This window comes from Moschus berezovskii, chromosome Y (genome assembly GCF_049115385.1).
Source record: "Moschus berezovskii isolate FMDL1 chromosome Y, NW_MosBer_1.0, whole genome shotgun sequence".
Lineage (NCBI taxonomy): Eukaryota > Metazoa > Chordata > Mammalia > Artiodactyla > Moschidae > Moschus > Moschus berezovskii.
Window position 1 is genome coordinate 11623745 of NC_142489.1, and position 19791 is coordinate 11643535.

General features: G+C 41.8%; 1 protein-coding gene across 10 annotated transcripts in view; it reads left to right on the forward strand.

Moving 5' to 3' along the window:
- Positions 1–9028: 9028 nt before the first annotated feature.
- The window catches only part of LOC129557945 (lysine-specific demethylase 6A-like), a 175667-nt gene continuing 164904 nt past the window's right edge, over positions 9029–19791 (forward strand). For 3 of the 10 annotated variants that reach the window (XM_055428606.2, XM_055428608.2, XM_055428609.2), the window contains exons 1-2: positions 9034–9533; positions 9726–9789. In XM_055428606.2, the coding sequence (XP_055284581.1) occupies positions 9382–9533; positions 9726–9789 (216 nt within the window). In that variant the 5' untranslated portion in view covers positions 9034–9381. Of the gene's footprint in view, positions 9534–9725; positions 9790–19791 lie in introns of all 10 variants that reach the window. The other 7 variants (XM_055428607.2, XM_055428603.2, XM_055428612.2 and 4 more) reach the window with 5 other exon arrangements.

The following is a 19791-nucleotide window of genomic DNA, read 5'->3' on the forward strand; positions in this document are numbered from 1 at the left end:
CAAGAACTAAGGGTTTCCTTCAAAGTATTTTGGTATCTAGCAATATTTGTCAGCCAACTCTCAGTTCAGTGAAAAGAAACCTCCCTTCAAACATAGGACAACAATAACTACAGTGTTACATTTTTCCAGTTCCTTTAGGATCCTAAAAGGATAGTTGAAAGCTGTTGGGGATGGACAGGGAGGCCTGGCATGCTGTGATTCATGGGGTCGCAAAGAGTCAGACACGACTGAGCAACTGAACTAACTAACTAACAGCCCACTATTGGAGTTAAGCCAACACTATTGGAGTTTTCGCTTTAGCATCAGTCCTTCCAATGAACACCCAGGACTGATCTCCTTTAGAATGGAATGGTTGGATCTCCTTGCAGTATAAGGGACTCTCAAGAGTCTTCTCCAACACCACAGTTCAAAAGCATCAATTCTTCGGCACTCTGCTTTGTTCACAGTCCAACTCTCATATCCATACATGACCACTGGAAAAACCATAGCCTTGACTAGACGGACATTGGTTGGCAAAGTAATGTCTCTGCTTTTTAATATGCTGTCTAGGTTGGTCATAACTTTCCTTACAAGGAGTAAGCATCTTTTAATTTCATGGCTGCAATCAGCATCCGCAGTGATTTTGGAGCCCAAAAAAACAAAGTCAGACACTGTTTCCACTGTTTCTCCATCCATTTCCCATGAAGTGATGGGATCAGATGCCATGATCTTTGTTTTCTGAATGTTGAGCTTTAAGCCAACTTTTTAAAGACTCTGATGCTGGGATGGATTGGGGGCAGGAGGAGAAGGGGACTACAGAGAATGAGATGGCTGGATGGCATTACTGACTTGATGGACATGAGTTTGAGTGAACTCCAGGAGTTCGTGATGGACAGGGAGGCCTGGCATGCTGTGACTCATGGGGTCACAAAGAGTCGGACATGACTGAGCGACTGAACTGAACTGAACTGAGCAGCCCACTATACATTCTTATATAACTCTTTATTATGCCATTCTAAACTTTTCATGGTCTTGCCTAATTCGTATCCTCATGATACCTCTCTTGCTTATGGACACACTCAAGTTCTTGAGTAAATTATTGAATTTACCACAACTCCAACATTCTCTGGCTTATGTGTTTTTACAGGTATATTGTTGTCTATCTGAATATTATGTCTCTGCTTGAAACTGTTCACTGTACTGTCAAGTCAAGAATGCTGAAATGGTTTGCCATTCCCTTCTCTAGTGGACCATGCTTTGTCAGAACTCTCCACCATGGCCCATCTGTCTTGGGTGGCCCTACACATCATGGCTCATACTTTCATTGAGTTAGACAAGGTTGTGATCCATGCGATTAGTTTGGTTGGTTTAATGTGATTGTGGTTTTCCTTCTGTCTGCCCTTTGGTGGATGAGGATAAGAGGCTTGTACTTGTACTGTTGCAGAAACCCAGCACCACACTCGCACAGTTGGAGAATTCAGGTTTATTATGCCAGCAGGCTGAGAGGAGTTAACACTTAGAGCTCTAAGCCCTGAACAAAGGGGTTAACAAAGTTTTTATAGGCAGTGCAAGACATCAGACTATAGGGAGCAGTGATGACTATTAACAGGCTAGTTTAAACTAGGGGGTTGGTTAGGACACCGCTGAGGGGTTGCCTGACCTTTACACAAACAAACATGGTCAAGCAGGATTACATTGCTTGGGTAATTGCAAAAGTAAGACAAGGGTGAATGAGGTAAGTTTCAGCTCCTAGCATTGTTGTAAGTTTCCATAACTTAGATGACTTTGCAAGCAGCAAGCTGAGTTACAGAAGCACAACAAGCATGAAGTTATTTCTAGCTGGGTGTAATTTTGAAGTTATTTCTAGCTGGGTGTAAGTTTTAAGTTTTTCTCTTCAGTTCCCTCTCTTGATGACCCTTAAATCTCATAAGGCATCAATGTCTTGATCTTCATGGCTCAGGGGCGCATAACCTTTCAAAGCTAAAAGGTGTGTGGTGGCCCTCCTCACCACAATGACTGGAAACTATTTCCTCAAGAATAATGGCAAGAGGTAAGGTAAAAAGAGGCAGTTCCAGAGTTTTGAATCCACCTAGATAAAAAATGGCAAGCCACTCCAGTACTCTTGCCTGGAAAATCCCATGGATGGAGGAGCCTGGTAGGCTGCAGTGGGGTCGCTAAGGGTTGGACAGTGGGGTCGCTAAGGGTTGGACACGACTGAGCGACTTCACTTTCACTTTTCACTTTCATACATTGGAGAAGGAAATGGCAACCCACTCCAGTGTTCTTGCCTGGAGAATCCCAGGGACGGGGGAGCCTGGTGGGCTTCCATCTATGGGGTCACACAGAGTTGGACACGACTGAAATGACTTAGCCGTAGCAGATAAGAAAACCATTCTCAAAATAGTTCTCCTGGATTCCATTCCTTCCAAATGTGGAGCGGGACATGAGCTTTGTTAGTCATCTTTCTGGTTATATCTTCTATAACCTTACCTTTATCATCTATCTGTAGGCAACAATTGCTAACATTGAACTTTCCACAGGCTCCTCACCCCACACCCTTCTCTGCGCTCCCCTGCCCCTGCAGCCAGTAAACTAATCTAGGGCCAGGTAGTTTTGATAAACAGTGTTATGCATCTTGGTTTGTTGTTCTGCCAATAAATTAAGAGCCTTGGACATTTCATTAATAATGATTTCAATCACTGCCTGGAACCGAAAAATTCTGTTAAGCATGTAAATTGGGGTTCGGTAACCCCAGGACGCATCATCTGCCCATGTGACTGGCCAGCAGTATTGGATTATGCATTCAGGAGGCCATTTGTCATCCTTCCATTCTCCAATCTGTACAGACCTATGCCTTTTGGTGGGGTTTCTGTCTTTATAAACTGGGACTCCCAATTATTCACCTTGGGTTAGGGGGAGTAGGAAAAAGGAGGGATGAATAGTCCCTAGTATGCATGCCCCCGACCAGTTGGGTGGCAAAACTGAATATGCATTCAGTTCAGTTCAGTTCAGTTCAGTTGCTCAGTCGTGTCCGACTCTTTGCGACCCCATGAATCAGCACAACAGGCCTCCCTGTCCATCACCTACTCCTGAGTTCCCTCAAACTTATGTACATCAAGTTGGTGATGCCATCCAGCCATCTCATTCTCTGTCGTCCCCGTCTCCTCCCGACCCCAATCCCTCCCAGCATAAGAGTCTTTTCCAGTGAGTCAACTCTTCGCATGAGGTGGCCAAAGGATTGGAGTTTCAGTTTCAGCATCAGTCCTTCCAATGAACACCCAGGATTGATCTCCTTTAGAATGGACTGCTTGGATTTCCTTGCAGTCCCAGGGACACTCAAGACTCTTCTCCAGCACCACAGTTCAAAAGCATCAATTCTTTGGCACTCAGCTTTCTTCACAGTCCAACTCTCACATCCATACATGACCACTGGAAAAACCATAGCCTTGACTAGATGGAACTTTGTTGGCAAAATAATGTCTCTGCCTTTTAATATGCTATCTAGGTTGGTCATAACTTTCCTTCCAAGCATTAGTCCCACAAATCCAGTATATTCCTTTTGGAGCAGAAAATGCAAAAAAGCAAAATCGCTGTCTGAGGAGGGTTTGCAAATAGCTGTGAAAAGAAGAGAAATGAAAAGCAAACGGGAAAATGAAAGATATTCCCATTTGAATGCAGCGTTCCAAAGAATACCAAGAAGACATAAGAAAGCCTTCCTCAGCGATCAATGCAAAGAAATACAGGAAAACAATAGAATGGGAAAGATTAGAGACCTCTTCAAGAAAATTACAGATACCAAGGGAACATTTCATGCATAGATGGGCTCAATAAAGGACACAACTGGTATGGGCCTAACAGAAGCAGACGATATTAAGAAGAGGTGGCAAGAATACACAGAACTGTACAAAAAAGATCTTCACAACCCAAATAAGCACAATTGTGTGATCACTCACCTAGAGCCAGATATCCTGGCATGTGAAATCACGTGGACTTTAGAAAGCAACAAAGCTAGTGGAGGTGATGGAATTACAGTTGAGCTGTTTCAAATCCGGAAACATGATGCTGTGAAAGTGTTGCATTCAGTATGCCACCAAATTTGGAAAACTCAGCAGTGGCCACAGGACTGGAAAAGTTCAGTTTTCTTTCCAATCCCAAAGAAGTGCAGAACTGAAGACTGTTCAAATTTGGCAAGCAACTTCAGTACTCTTGCCTAGAAAATCCCAGACACGACTGAGCGACTTCACTTTCACTTTTCACTTTCACACATTGGAGAAGGAAATGGCAACCCACTCCAGTGTTCTTGCCTGGAGAATCCCAGGGACGGGGGAGCCTGGTGGGCTTCCGTCTGTGGGGTCACACAGAGTCGGACACGACTGAAGTGACTTAGCAGCAGCAGCAGCACTCATTTCATATGCTAGCAAGGGAATGTACAAAATCCTTCATGCTAGGCTTCAACAGTACATGAACCAGGAACTTCCAGATTTACAAGCTGGATTTAGAAAAGGCAAAGGAACATTTTTTATAGAAAAAGCAAGAGAATTCCAGAAAAACATCTACTTCTGCTTCATTGACTATGTTAAAACCTTTGACTGTGTGGATCAACAAACTGTGGAGAATTCTTAAAGAGATGGGAATACCAGACCACCTTACCTGCCTCCTGCAAAACCTGTATGCAAATCAAGAAGCACCAGTTAGAACTGGACATGGAACAATGGACTTGTTTAAAACTGGGAAAGGAGTAGTTCAAGGCTGTGTATTTTCATCCTGCTTATTCAACTTATATGCAATGCCGGGCTGGATGTGGCACAAGCTGGAATCAAGATTGCTGGGAGATATATTAACAACCTCAGATACAACAGATGACACGACCATAATAGCAGAAAGTGAAGAGGCACTAAAGATCGTTTTTGTAAAAGAGAAGAGTGAAAAATCTGGTTTAAAAGTCAACATTCAAAAAACTAAGATCGTGGCATCCAGCCTCATCATTTCATGGGAAACAGATGGGCAAACAGTGGAAACAGTAACTAACTTTATTTTTTTGGGCTCCGAAATCACTGCAGATGGTGACTGTGGCCATTCAATTAAAAGATGCTTGTTCCTTGAAAGGAAAGCTATGACAAACCTAGACAGGGTATTAAAAAGCTCAGACATTACTTTGCTGACAAAGGTCAGTATAGTCAAAGCTTTTTTAATATGCTGTCTAGGTTGGTCATAACTTTCCTTCCAAGGAGTAAAACGTCTTTTAATTTCATGCTGCAGTCACCATCTGCAGTGATTTTGGAGCCCAGAAAAATTAAGTCTGACACTGTTTCCACTTGTTCCCCATCTATTTGCCATGAAGTGATAGGACCAGGTGCCATGATATTGGTTTTCTGAATGTTGAGCTTTAAGCGAAATTTTTCCCTCTCCTCTCACTTTCATCAAAAGGTTCTTTAGTTCTTCTTCGCTTTCTGCCATTAGGGTGGTATCATCTGCGTATCTGAGGTTATTGATATTTCTCCCGGCAATCTTGTGCTTCCTCCACCTCAGCATTTCTCATGATGTACTCCGCATATAAGTTAAATAAGCAGGTTGACAATATACAGCCTTGACGTACTCCTTTTCTTTTTTGGAACCAGTCTGTTGTTCCATGTCCAGTTCTAACTGTTGCTTCCTGTCCTGCATACAGGTTTCTCAAGAAGGTCAGGTGGTCTGCTATTCCCATAACTTTCAGAATTTTCCACACTTTATTGTGATCCACACAGTCAAAATCTTTGGCATAGTCAATAAAGCAGAAATACATGTTTTTCTGAAACTGTCTAGCTTTTTTGATGATCCAGTGGGTGTTCGCAATTTGATCTCTGGTTCCTCTGCCTTTTCGAAATCCAGCTTGAACATGTGGAAGTTCTTCATTCAGATATTGCTGAAGGCTACATCATGTGAAATACCCGGTTAGATGACTCACAAGCTGCACTCAAGATTGCTGGGAAAAATATCAACAATCTCAGATATGTAGATGATACCATTCTACTGACAGAAATGAAAGATGCAAGTGAAAAAAATGGCTTAAAAGTCACCAGTCAAAAAATGATGATCATGGCATCTGGTAGCATCAGTTCATGTCAAGTGAAGGGAAGAAATGGAAGCAGTGACAGATTTTCTTTTCTTGGGCTCAAAAATCACTGAACGTGGTGACTGCAGCCACAAAATTAAGACAGCTGCTCCTCTGAAGAAAAGCTATGATAAACCTAGATATGGTGTTAAAAAGCAAAGGCATCACTTTCCCATAAAAGGTCCACGTAGGCAAAGTTTTGTTCTTTCCAGTAGTTTTGTATGAATGTGAGAGGTGGACTATAAAGAACACTGAATGAAGAAATGATGCTTTTGAATTGCAGTATTGGAGAAGAATCTTGAGAGTCCTTTGGAGTCCAAGGAAATCAAACAAGTTCTACAGGAAATCAACCCTGAATATTTACTGGAAGGACTGATGCTAAAGCTGAAACTCCAGTACTTTCGTCACCTTATGGGAAGAGCTGATTCATTGAAAAACCCTGATGCTGAGAAAGAAAGAAGGCAAAGGGAGAAGGGGATAGCAGAGGATGAGATAGATGACATTCACTGACTCAATGAATGTGAATTTAAACAAACTCTGGGAGATAGTGAAAGACAGGGAACCTGGCGTGCTGCACTCCATGGCATTGCAAAGAGTTACACATGACTTAGAACTGAAGAACGACAACAATGATAAAGGTATTAAAAATTCTGAGGCATATATATTCAAGTAAAACAGAGTAAGGGAAATTCAGTAGAAATATATCAGAGAAAGTAACTAAACACCTACTGTAAACTATAGAGTTGGTATAGTCAGTACTTGTCAAGTAATAATAAGTATGCATGCATATGTGCAAAACAGGGTTTCCAGAGTTCCTCACTAAACGTGTTATAATGTTTATAACACCTGTAAATTGGGCCACCTGTAAATTGCCCTAAAATGTTAAGTCAAAAATTAAATGTGTTGTCTCAGTTCAGTTCAGTCGCTCAGTCATGTCTGACTCTCTGCGACCGCATGAACTGCAGCACGCCAGGCCTCCTTGTCCATCACCGGCTCCTGGAGTCCACCCAAACCCATGTCCATTGAATCAGTGATGCTACCCAACCATCTCATCCTTTTTCTCCTGCCCTCACTCTTTCTCAGCATCAGGGTCTTCAAATGAGTCAGCATTTCTCATCAGGTGGCCAAAGTATCGGAGTTTTAGCTTCAACATCAGTCCTTCCAAAGAACACCCAAGACTAATCTCTTTTAGAATGGACTGGTTGGATCTCTTTGCAGTCCAAGGGACTCTCAAGAGTCTTCTCCAACACCACAGTTTAAAAGCATCAATTCTTCGGCACTCAGCTGTCTTTATAGTCCTACTCTCACAACCATACATAACCACTGGAAAAACCATAATCTTGACTAGACGGACCTTTGTTGGCCATGTAATGACTCTGGTTTTCAATATGAGATCTACTTTATGTATTTTTTAATTAATTAATTTTGGTTGTACTGTGTGTTCATTGCTGCATCATGCTTTTTTAGTCACACTACAATTCTTCCTTGTGTTGCATGCGTTTCTCATTGGGTAGGGTCTCTTGTTGCTGACTACAGGCTCTAGGTGCATAGGCTTCAGTAGCTGTGCCTCATGGGCCCAAAAGCAGTTAGGGTCAATAGTTGTGACACACTGCCTTTAGTTAAACAGAGACCTGTGGAATCGTCCCCAACCAAGGATGGGACCATTTCCCGAGCATTGGCAAGCATACTCATATCTTCCAGTGTTCCACAAGAGAAGTCCTAGTTTGCTATTTTAGATCAAGGGATATTTATTACCGCAAATAAAATCAGGTTTCTTAAATGCATGAAGTCGTTCAGTTGTGTCTGACTCTTTGCGACCCCATGGACTGTAGCCTGCCAGGCTCCTCCGTCCATGGGCTTTTCCAGGCAAAAGTACTGGAGTGGGTTGCCTTTTCCTTGTCCAGGGGATCTTCCGAACCCAGGGATTGAACCAAGGTCTCCTGCACTGCAGGCCGATGATTTACTGTCTCAGCCACCAGGGAACCCCCAGGTTTCTTAAGATACTTGTTAAAAATCAGCATTTTTCTACCATTCATGACTGGATTCATGTACATTTATGAGTGTACAGCTGTAAAAAATCTGTCACATGAAATACTATGAAACTAGCCTTTTGAAAAGAGTAGTTTTAGAAGTCTAGTTTTCCTTATAATTTATCACTGATTTACTCACAACGAAGAGGAAATAAGCATAAAGTTCTGTTACATTTTGTTTTTTAAAGGCTGCCCTCATCTTGAAACTATAATGAGCTTAACCACTCCTTCACCTTAGGCTGGTGAAGCAGCTAAGCAGCTCTGATTACTGCTCCACTTAGAGATTCTTGCAGCACACTAAGTAATTATGTGTGGAGTTCCACCTGGTTAGAGAAGCAGACGGCAGGTAAGACTATTGACTCAGTGAGTGGGTTGAGGTCTTAGGGTTCTTATTTCTTTCTTTTAGCACGCGTCTGAGAGGCAACAGGGCAAGGAGAGTTCAAGGCGCAGGGTCATGATTTTCCAGAAATCCTAAAAGTCTCTTCTGCGAGCGTAAGTTCAGTGCCCTGTAGTTGTTACAGAGAACATCAGCCAGCGAGTTCCGAGAACATAAAGCCTCGTGCTGTGGGGCAGGTAAAGGAGTTGTTATACACGGTTTAGGCGTACCGACGTCGTCCGGAGTATTTTCATAATGTCACCTCCCCCCTCTTCCCCACCATTGCCTCCTCTGGTTATTATGTGTGCTTCCAAACTAATGAGACCCGCACTGTCCTTTTGCTACAGGGGTGTATGTAATTCGCACAACCATACTTTTTGCTGTTACTTGGTGTCTACCCTTTCTCCGACTGACGCGTCCATTAACCAATTACTGGCGGGACTTTCCGCCCCTTCCTGTCCCAGGCTGGGGTCGGCCTCCCGTATCCGTTCAGTGGAGCCGCGACTGACGTAAGTCAACAAAGGTCACGTGAGAAGAATACTTCGCTTCAATTGGCGGCGCCCGGGGTTTGGGCGTCACGGCGACTTGGGGTTCGCCCTGTGACACGATTACAACTTTGTGGCTGGTGAAGTTTGTGATTCTAAGAAATTGTTCCATTACAGCGAACTTCCGCCTTATCTGTTGTCTCAGTGAACCGGGTGATGTGATTCTGGTAGCCGAACTCCATACCCGCGTATCCGCTGCTTTTGCTAACCTTGCGGTTTTTCGTCTCTCTGAGTCGTGTTGCAGAAGGTAGCGGCGATAAAGTTGGTTTGCGAGTTTCTCGCCGCTAGTGCGTCTTTTCCAACTCTGGACTGGGAGTTGGTAGGTTTCAGCTTTGGGAGTTTTGCGTTGGTTGCATTTACATGAAATCCTGCGGAGTGTCGCTCGCAGCAGCCGCCCCTGCTTTCAGTGATGAGGAAAAGAAAATGGCGGCGGGAAAACCGAGAGGCAAGACTAAGGAAGGGACCTTAAGCTTAACAGCCGAGGAGAGGGAGGAGCTCAGCGGATTGGACAGGTAAGGACCACCGTCATTCTCCCAACTGCCTTGGCACGTACTGTAGCCGGCCTTTGAGAACAACGGACCTCAGGGTGCCTGCGGTGGCGGCCCCTTGAAAGCAGTGGCTGCTGCTGAAGCCTCGGGTCTGGAACGGACAGACCGGGTAGGTTTACCGCAGCGTTAACAAGTGTCCTGTATTTCTTCCCATAGTCGCCTCTTTGGGTTCCTGAACCTTCACGAAGATGGCGCAAAGACCGAGACCCTGTTGCTCAAGGTAAGGAAATCATGAGTTAACTTGACCGTCCCTAGATCGTTAATATGTACAATTTTAAAATGTTCAGACAAATATCACTTGGAATACTTTTTTTTTGGCAGTTACTTCTCTGTCGTCTAATTTTAACTTCGTTTAAAGCTTTCTTATATCCTGTTCTCGGAAACCGAGACTTGCTGTAGTGACAAGCAGTCATTGACAGCAGAGAAGACTTATAACTAGGTATTTCATTGGTATACGGATCTTTATGTGTTTGACCAGAAGTAAATGATTTGTTTAATTCTTTGGGTCTAGTCATTAAGAAATACTACGGTAACTTTTACGATCGTCTTGTTTCTGGAGCCTAGGTTCTTGCGTGAAGGAGACCAGGGAGCTTTGGCTGATGCGTCAAAAGTTGTTGGCACTGTTATTTAGTTAATGGCTGCCCCTGTCGGCCAAGATGGCGGGAAATGGTGCAGAAATAACTGCGAGCTTCGAGAGAGGCTGTAGATATAAACGTGGAAATACTAGCAAGGAGTATGCCTTTGTCTCAGCTCATGTAGCTCAATAGTCCTGAATAAAAATTAAGCATTATTATCCAAAAGTATCCTTCTTTTATCGTTACCAAGCTTCACAGCAGCATTCATAAACACTGAATATACTTATCAACCCTATGCTCATTAAATGCACCGTATTCATCTAATTTTATTATTGTACAAAGGCCCTGTAGTTTTTAACCCTGTCATTTTTTTCTCCTGAGCAAAATCTGTTTAAAATGCATTCTTTTGTCTGGAACCTGGACATTTTGGACCAATCTTTCTTCCATGAGTTTCTTTTTTCAGATGAAATTGGCCGTTGTGAATTTCTCTGTAATGCAGTTAGGAAGGAAATGTTATGTGATTTTTATTTTTAAAGTGTTTTTCGTGACATGATTCTAATCTTTAGTTTCAGTTCGTGTAGTTGAGTTTCTTTTCCCCATAATCTCCTTTTTATCTTTGTCTCCTTTGCAAACAGTGACTACCAACTGAACTGTAATAATTTTTTCACTAAATCCAGTAGATTTGTTAAACTTTTATCATGTATGTGAAAATTGTTGCATTAAAATTATCACTGACAAAATAAATAGTGAGTAGATCTAATAAGGGGCTTCCCTGGTGGCTCAGAGGTTAAAGCGTCTGCCTCCAATGCGGGAGACCCGGGTTCGATCCCTGGGTCGAGAAGATCCCCTGGAGAAGGAAATGGTAACCCACTCCAGTATTCTTGCCTGGAGAATTCCATTAAAGTAGAAGCCTGGTAGGCTGCAGTCCACCGGGTCGCATAGAGTCGGACACGACTGAGCGATGGAACAGAAGGGAGATCTAATAAGATGTAATTGACCATGATTGTTGTTCTTGGTTTAAAGAAATTGAATACTTTCAAAGTTGCCCAAATAAGCTGAAAAAAATTTGACTTTAAGGAGATGTTATGTTGTAGAGTTAATCTTTTAACTTGGGTCAGTGAGGTTGAGAATGTGCTGTGCTGTGCTCAAGTTGAGCATGCTGATGATAATTTGAAAAAGAATGGGCAAATGTGTTACTTCAGTTACGATAATTAAAACAGTACTGTAACTTCTGATTTATTTGTTCATAACTTTAAATATCCAAATACATGAATTCAGATAAATTCTCAGGTGACAGTATTCAGTGTTGGGGATTCAATATTAACTGTTTACAATATGATGCAGTATTGGGTTTAAATTTTAAGGAAATGTCTTCAATTGGGACTTCCCTGGTGGCTCAGATATTTCTAAAAGCATCTGCCTACTATGCGGGAGATTGGAATTCAATCCCTGGGTTGGGAAGATCCGCTGGAGAAGGAAATGGCAGCCCACTCCAGTATTCTTGCCTGGAAAATCCCATGGACAGAGGAGCCTGGCAGGCTACAGTCTGTGGGATTGCAAAGAGCTGGACACGATTGATCCACTTCACTTTCGCTTTCTTCAATTATTAATTATGAAGGTGAGCTTGTCTCTAATAATGAGAAGGCTTGAACTTTCATTATGTAGAATTGTAGCTTTGTAGAACACGGAGTAATGTTATTTTATTGACTGTTACAAATGTTTTCAGTGAAATGGAAATAAATTAACTTGATTAACATTTAACTTTGAGACTTGTGAATTCTCTCTCCTAGGTCAAGACTCATTAACCTTAATATTAGTCACTTAAGTTTAGTGACATATTCTGGGTTGTGTTAGCAACCTCATAGATTCACCTCTGCCTGCTTTTCCAAGCTTTATTGAATTATATTTGACATGAAGTAGAACTGCTAGGATTTAACATGCACAAGTTGGACATCATATTTCCTTCAAGCCTGTGTTTGAAGTCTCTTCTCGTCAGGGGTGCTTGTCTCAGTGGATAGTTTCTCTGTCTCTGAAAAAAAATTCTTTAAGTATAATGTTGCTTTTGTGCCATTAGAATTGTTATTATCGGAGACTCTTAAAGCTCTCTAATAAAAGAACTTTTGAAGGATTGCCATATAATATACAGTGTTGGAAATTTTAGATATAATTGAAGTGAAGTCGCTCAGTTGTGTCTGACTCTCTGCGACCCCATGCCCTGTAGCCCACCAGGCTCACCTGTCCCTGGAATTCTCCAGGCACGAAAACTTGGAATGGGATGCCATTTCCTTCTCCAGAGGTTGTTTCCAGCCCAGGAATCAAACCTGGGTCTAGAGCATTGAAGTCAGACTCTGTACCATCTGAGTTAGACTAAAATTAAACTGTAAACAGCTAGATGTTACCTAATCAAAGTTTTTGAACTATCACGTGACCTTAACTAGGTTACAGGTTTTTAAAAAATAATTCATTAGGGTCTTAGTTGCACTATGTGGGATCTAGTTCCGTGACAAAGGAGGGAACCCTGGCCGGGTGCCTTGTTGCGTTTCTGAGTCTTAACCTCTGAACCACCAGGGAAGTCCCTCAACTTTTTTTACATTAGACTGTGTTTTAACTGATTAAAGAGCCTTTTACCTGAAATTATCAGCGGTGATTTTCCTTGCAGTTTAGAAAATGTTTTGGATTGATTCTTTTGTTAGGTAAGGATACAATTGAAATAGAATTGTTCTCAGAAATAAAAAAAAGCAGAACATTAGATCTGTGAGGTTCAGGTTTGTTTAGGAAGTTACTGAGGACTGCATGGCAAGCCACTCCAGTACTCTTGCCTGGAAAATCCCATGGATGGAGGAGCCTGGTAGGCTGCAGTCCGTGGGGTCACTAAGGGTTGGACACGACTGAGTGACTTCACTTTCACTTTTCACTTTCACACATTGGAGAAGGAAATGGCAACCCACTCCAGTGTTCTTGCCTGGAGAATCCCAGGGATGGGGGAGCCTGGTGGGCTTCCGTCTATGGGGTCACACAGAGTCGGACACAACTGAAGTGATTTAGCAGCAGCAGCAGCCTGGGAGACAGACTCTCAGATTGTTCTGAGAAACTCCTCTGCCTTGGTAAGAGGTAAGTCAGTATATAAACTTCGTAGAAGATTTACTGCTGTTCACCAGCATTCACGCGTTCTGGATTGCTTCGGTCCTGTCTGACTCCTTGCCACCCCATGTACTGTAGCCCACCAGACTCCTCTGTCCATGGGTTTCTCCAGACAGGAGTACTGGAGTGGGTTGCCATTCCCTTTTCCAGTGAATCTTAATGATTTTAGTGCTTTTTTAAAGTATGGAAACGTGCAGGGACTTGTGTCTTTGTAAAATTTTGTTCCCAAAGGTATGTTAATTGTCTGAAAACATGATCAGTCATTTATTCCCGAGCAGAGTACCTCTTTCTTTTTCTCCACCGTGAGCTTCCTTCAGGATGTGTTAAGGTTGGTAGCTGCCATGGGTAGTGACTAAGTCTTTGGAGAGCCAGATGACAAGTGATATTTTTAGTTTATAAACTATTACTAATATGGTACTCCTTTAAAATAATGCTGGAGGTCTGGGAGTGTATTGCTACTGTTTATTTAGAGGTATCTTTGTAAGTATTCAGACTTATCTACAAAATATTACTTCATGGCATATAGATGAGGAAACAGTGGAAAGTATGTCAGACTTTATATTTTGGGGCTCCAAAATCACTGTGGATGCTGACTGCAGCCATGAAATTAAAAGACGTTTACTCCTTGGAAGGAAAGTTATGACCAACCTAGATAGCATATTAAAAAGCAGAGACATTACTTTGCCAACAAAGGTCCGTCTAGTCAAGGCTATGGTTTTTCCAGTGGTCATGTATGGATGTGAGAGTTAGACTATGAAGAAAGCTGAGAGCCGGAGAATTGATGCTTTTGAACTGTGGTGCTGGAGAAGACTCTTGAGAGTCCCTTGCACTGCAAGGAGATCCAACCAGTCCATTCTAAAGGAGATCAGTCCTGTGTGTTCATTGTAAGGACTGATGCTGAAGCTGAAACTCCAATCCTTTGGCCACCTCATGTGAAGAGTTGACTCACTGGAAAAGACTCTGATGCTGGGAAGGATTGGGGGCAGGAGGAGAAGGGGACGACAGAGAATGAGATGGCTGGATGGCATCACCGATTCAATGGAGATGAGTTTGAGTGAACTCTGGGAGTTGGTGATGGACAGGAAGGCCTGGAGTGCTGTGATTCATGGGGTCGCAAAGAGTCAGACATGACTGAGTGACTGAACTGAACAAATATTATCAAAACTTTGGGTTTGGGGTGTTTTTTTGGATATTACCTGGGTCAAGAAGATCCCCTGGAGAAGGAAATGGCAACCTACTCAAGTATTCTTGCTGGGAAATTGCATAGAGAGAGGAACCTAGTAGGCTGTAGTCCATAAGGTCACAAAGAGCTGGACACGACTTAGCAACTAAACAACATTAATCATTAAAGATGTTAGGGAAGTTATAGTTTGTCTACTGTTCAACGATATGTACATTTTTGCCTTGAGGGATATTTTTAGAATAGTTGTTATTTAAATGTTTTTAAGAAATGGAAATAATTTAGAATTGATTAAAAGATACATTTTTGTAGATTTGATCAGCTTATATGTAGTTGGTGATGGACAGGGAAGCCTGGCATGTTGCAGTCCATGGGGTCACAAAGAGTTGGGACACAACTGAATGACTGAACTGAACTGATATGGAGAAAAATTTATTAATATGGTTTCAGAAAGGGTGTTTTTGTATTGTAATCTGTCAGTGGTGATATTAAAGTATCCTTATATATATTTTCTGTTTGCTAACACGACTGAACTGAAGCATATATTCATTTCCTTTTTTTTTGGCTGAGCCTCATGGCTTGAGGAACCTTAGCTCCATGGGGACTGAATGTAGTTACCACTCAGCTAATCACTGGAATGCCAGAGTGAATGTATTCATTTCCCATTTTAGAAAGGTGGTTGTTTGAGTTAAAAAACTAACAGTAGAAATAATGTCATTTGTATTATATAGACACTGTGTTTAATTTGAGGCACTAAAAACTATTTTCTTGTTAGGTTGCCTTTTTTTTTTTTGAAAGTTGCCTTTTAAACAATTATGATTCAAGTTTTTACCTGTTAGTGAACAAAGTCTTGGGTAGGCTCTATGTAAGAATGTTAATATAAAATTTTGGTATAACACCAGTCATAAAACTCAAAAGAGATTACAGAAAATATTTTCATATTGGTGCATAATTCACAATTGCCTTCTTATAAATGGAAACGTTCTTAGATTTGAAAGACTTCTTTTTAAAAAAGTGAAATAGCTCTTTTAAAAATCTAACTAAGTGGGAAACATTTGATAATCACTATTAAGGTATGAGTAAAACTTCTGTTTGATAGGAATTGTGACTTTGGGTGATAAAACTTAGGAGGCATCAGTCAGTAAATCAAAATGAAGTTTTAGCAGTTGGCCAGTTATGGAGTCTTTTTACTATTTGGAACCAGCCTGTTGTTCTGTGTCAAGTTCTAACTGTTGCTTCCTGACCTGCGTACAGATTTCTCAAGAGGCAGGTCCGTTGTCTTGTATTCTCATCTCTTGAAGAATTTTCCACAGTTTGTTGTGATCCACAGAGTCAAAGGTTTTGGCATAGTCATTAAAGCAGAAATAGATGTTTTTCTGAAACTGTCTTGCTTTTTTGATGATCCAGTGGATGTTGGCAGTTTGATCTCTGGTTCCTCTGCCTTTTCGAAAACTGGTTTGAATGTTTGAAACTTCACAGTTCACGTACCCTGGCTTGGAGAATTTTGAGCATTACTTGACTAGTGTGTGACTTGAGTACAATTGTGTGGTAGTTTGAGCATTCTTTGGCATTATCTTTCTTAGGTATTGCAATGAAAACTGACCTTTTCCAGTCCTGTGGCCACTGCTGAGTATTTTTGCAGGCGGACTCCAGAATCATTGCAGATGGTGACTGCAGTCATGAAATCAAAAGACGCTTACTCCTTGGAAGGAAAGTTATGACCAACCTAGACAGCATATTAAAAAGCAGAGACATTACTTTGCCAACAAAGGTCCATCTACTCAAGGCTTTGGTTTCTCCAGGAATCATGTATGAATGTGAGAGTTGGCCTGTAAAGAAAGCTGAGCACTGAAGCATTGATGCTTTTGAACTGTGGTGTTGTGGAAGACTCTTGAGAGTCCCTTGGACTGCAGGGAGATCCAACCAGTCCATCTTAAAGGAGATCAGTCCTAAGTATTCATCGGAAGGACTGATGTTGAAGCGGAAACTCCAATACTTTGGCCAACTCATGTGAAGAGTTGACTCACTGGAAAAGACGCTGATGCTGGGAGGGATTAGGGGTGGGAGAAGAAGGGGACGACAGAGAATGAGATGGCTGGATGGCATCACCGACTCGATGGACATGAGTTTGAGGGAACTCCAGGAGTTGGTGACAGACAGGGAGGCCTGGCGTGCTGCGGTTCATGGGGTCGCAAAGAGTAGGACACGACTGAGCGGTTGAACTGAACTGAATTATGGAATCAATGTAGACTTCTTTATATCTATTTCATGATTTTATTTTTTTAAATTTATTTTTGGCTGCACTGGGTCTTTGTTGCCGCTTAAGAGCTTTCTCTAGTTGCAGAAAGCAGAGGCTACTCTCTAGTTGTGGTGCTCAGGCTTCTCATTGCAGTGGCTTCTTGTTATGAAGCCCAAGTCTAGGCTTAAGGGCTTTAGTAGTTGCTGCGTATGGCTCAGTAGTTGTGGTACAGGAGTTTAGGTGCTTGGCAGTGTGTGGAATCTAATGGACCAGCAGTCAGACCCATGTTCCCTGCACTGGCAGGGTGGATTTTTCTCCACAATACCACCAGGGAAGTCCCTGTTATATGATTTTTTATTTTTTTGAATTGCATCTCATGATACTTTGAGCTGTTTGAACTCATGCTAAAATGATATTTATATTGAAATCATATATCTAGAGAGCTAATTTATGTTAAGAAAGCCATTAACATTGAGTTGAAATTAACACCTATCTGCCCATATTTTTAGATGGTGGTTTTGTTTGTTTTTTTGGACAATCCTCTGGGCTTTCAGGATCTCAGTTTCCCCAAACAGGGATTGAACTCAGGCCAAGGTGCTTCTGACCACTGGACCACCAGCAACTACCCTGTAGATTGTTATTAAGGTAGGCTAATGATTGCTGTATTTGAAAATGCACTGAATTTTCAAAGGATTGGCTTGTAAATTGGCATAATAAATCAGTGATAAAAACTTGACTGTGATAAGTGAAAGATTTTTTTAATGTGTAGAAATAGCACAGGTTTCTACCTGCTACATAGGAGGAAAAATTCATTTCTGCTCTCCCCTTCTAGTTTCTTGGCTGAAACCCCTCTGTGATAAAGTAAATTTGAAGAGGAGAAATGGAATTTAATAACATGTACACCTGTTGTCTCTGATCTTAGAGAGGCAACAGTGACCGGTGGTGAGATCTTTATCCTCTGCTCAGGAATTGAACGTGGAGCTGTCGTGTCCGACTCTGTGTGACCCCATAGACGGAAGCCCATCAGGTTCCCCCGTCCCTGGGATTCTCCAGGCAAGAACACTGGAGTGGGTTGCCATTTCCTTCTCCAATGTGTTTCAATTCCTGAGCAGAGGATAAACGGAGAAGGCAATGGCAAGCCACTCCAGTACTATTGCCTAGAAAATCCCATGGATAGAGGAGCCTGGTAGGCTGCAGTCTGTGGGGTCGCTAAAGGTTGGACACGACTGAGCGACTTCACTTTCACTTTTCACTTTCACACATTGATCTCAGCAGATTGACTGTCCTAGTAATTTGTTTACTAAATTGTTTTACTAAATAATGGCCACAACGTAGAAGAGTAGTGATGTCAGCAGTTTATAAGTCAGGCACAGTAAGAAATATCTGCACTGAAATGAATGTTTTGTATGTATTGGAAAAAAGTGAAACAACTAGATAAAGTGAAAGATTATCATATAGTCCTGTTTTTAAACATGAATGATCATTAGAAACACATCTGGAGCTTTGCAGGAAAAAAAAGCAATGCCTGGACATTTCTGTTTTTGAAATATTCTAACATAATTCTGATAGACATCTGGATTTTGAAAAGGCCTTATAGGCTTTCGATTACATGGACTCCTACAATTTGAATGTTGGCTCATTTAATACTGACCCAGAAGTCCCTGAGACTGTCCTCGATTCTCACCATTCTTTTTTCTTTATTCTGCTCGTTAGCAGTTATTTCTGTCATTCTGTCTTCCAGCTCACTTATCCATTCTTCTGCCTTAGTTTTTCTGCTGTTGATTTTTTTCTAGAGTATTTTTAATTTTAGTGACTGTGTTTATTCGTTATTTCTTACACATCTTTGTTAAATGTATTCACTTCAGTTCAGTCGCTCAGTCGTGTCCGACTCTCTGCAACCCCACAAATCACAGCACGCCAGGCCTCCCTGTCCATCACCAACTCCTGGAGTTCACTCAAACTCATGTCCATCGAGTCAGTGATGCCATCCAGCCATCTCATTCTCTGTCGTCCCCTTCTCCTCCCGCCCCCAGTCCCTCCCAGCATCTGAGTCTTTTCCAGTGAGTCAGCTCTCTTCATGAGGTGGCCAAAGTATTGGAGTTAACAGCTTTAGCATCAGTCCCTACAATGAACACCCACAATTGATCTCCTTTAGAATGGACTGCTTGGATTTCCTTGCAGTCTAAGGGACTCTCAAGAGTCTTCTCCAGCACCACAGTTCAAAAGCATCAATTCTTCGGTGATCAGCTTTCTTCACAGTCCAACTCTCATATCCATACATGACTACTGGAAAAACCGTAGCCTTGACTAGACGAATCTTGGTTGGCAAAGTAATGTCTCTGCTTTTTAATATGCTCTCTAGGTTGGTGATAACTTTCCTTCCAAGGAGTAAGTGTCTTTTAATTTCATGGCTGCAGTCAGCATCCACCGTGATTTTGGAGTCCAAAAAAATAGTCAGCTGCTGTTTCCACCGTTTCCCCATCTGTTTCCCATAAAGTGATGGGACCAGATGCCATGATCTTAGTTTTCTGAATGTTGAGCTTTAAGCCAGTTTTTTTACTTTCATCAAGAGGCTTTTTGGTTCCTCTTCACTTTCAGCCTTAAGGGTGGTGTCATCTGCATATCTGAGGTTATTGATATTCCTCCCGGCAGTCTTGATTCCAGCTTGTGCTTCTTCCAGCCCAGCATTTCTCATGATGTACTCTGCTTAGAAGTTAAATAAGCAGGGTGACAATATTCAACCTGGACAGCTTTTCCTATTTGGAACCAGTCTGTTGTTCCATGTACAGTTCTGACTGTTGCTTCCTGACCTACATATAGGTTTCTCAAGAGTCAGGTCAGGTGGTCTGGTATTCCCATCTCTTTCAGAATGTTCCACAGTTTATTGTGATCCACACAGTCAGAGGCTTTGACATAGTCACTAAAGCAGAAATGTTAATGTATTAGATGTTTGTTATATTTTTTCCTTTCTATTTTTGATCTGTTGAAACTTCTTTATTACCATTATTCTGAATTCTTTTTCAAATACATTGCTTATTTCCTCTTCATTTATTTGGTTTTGTAGTTTGTCTTGCTTTTTCATCTGTA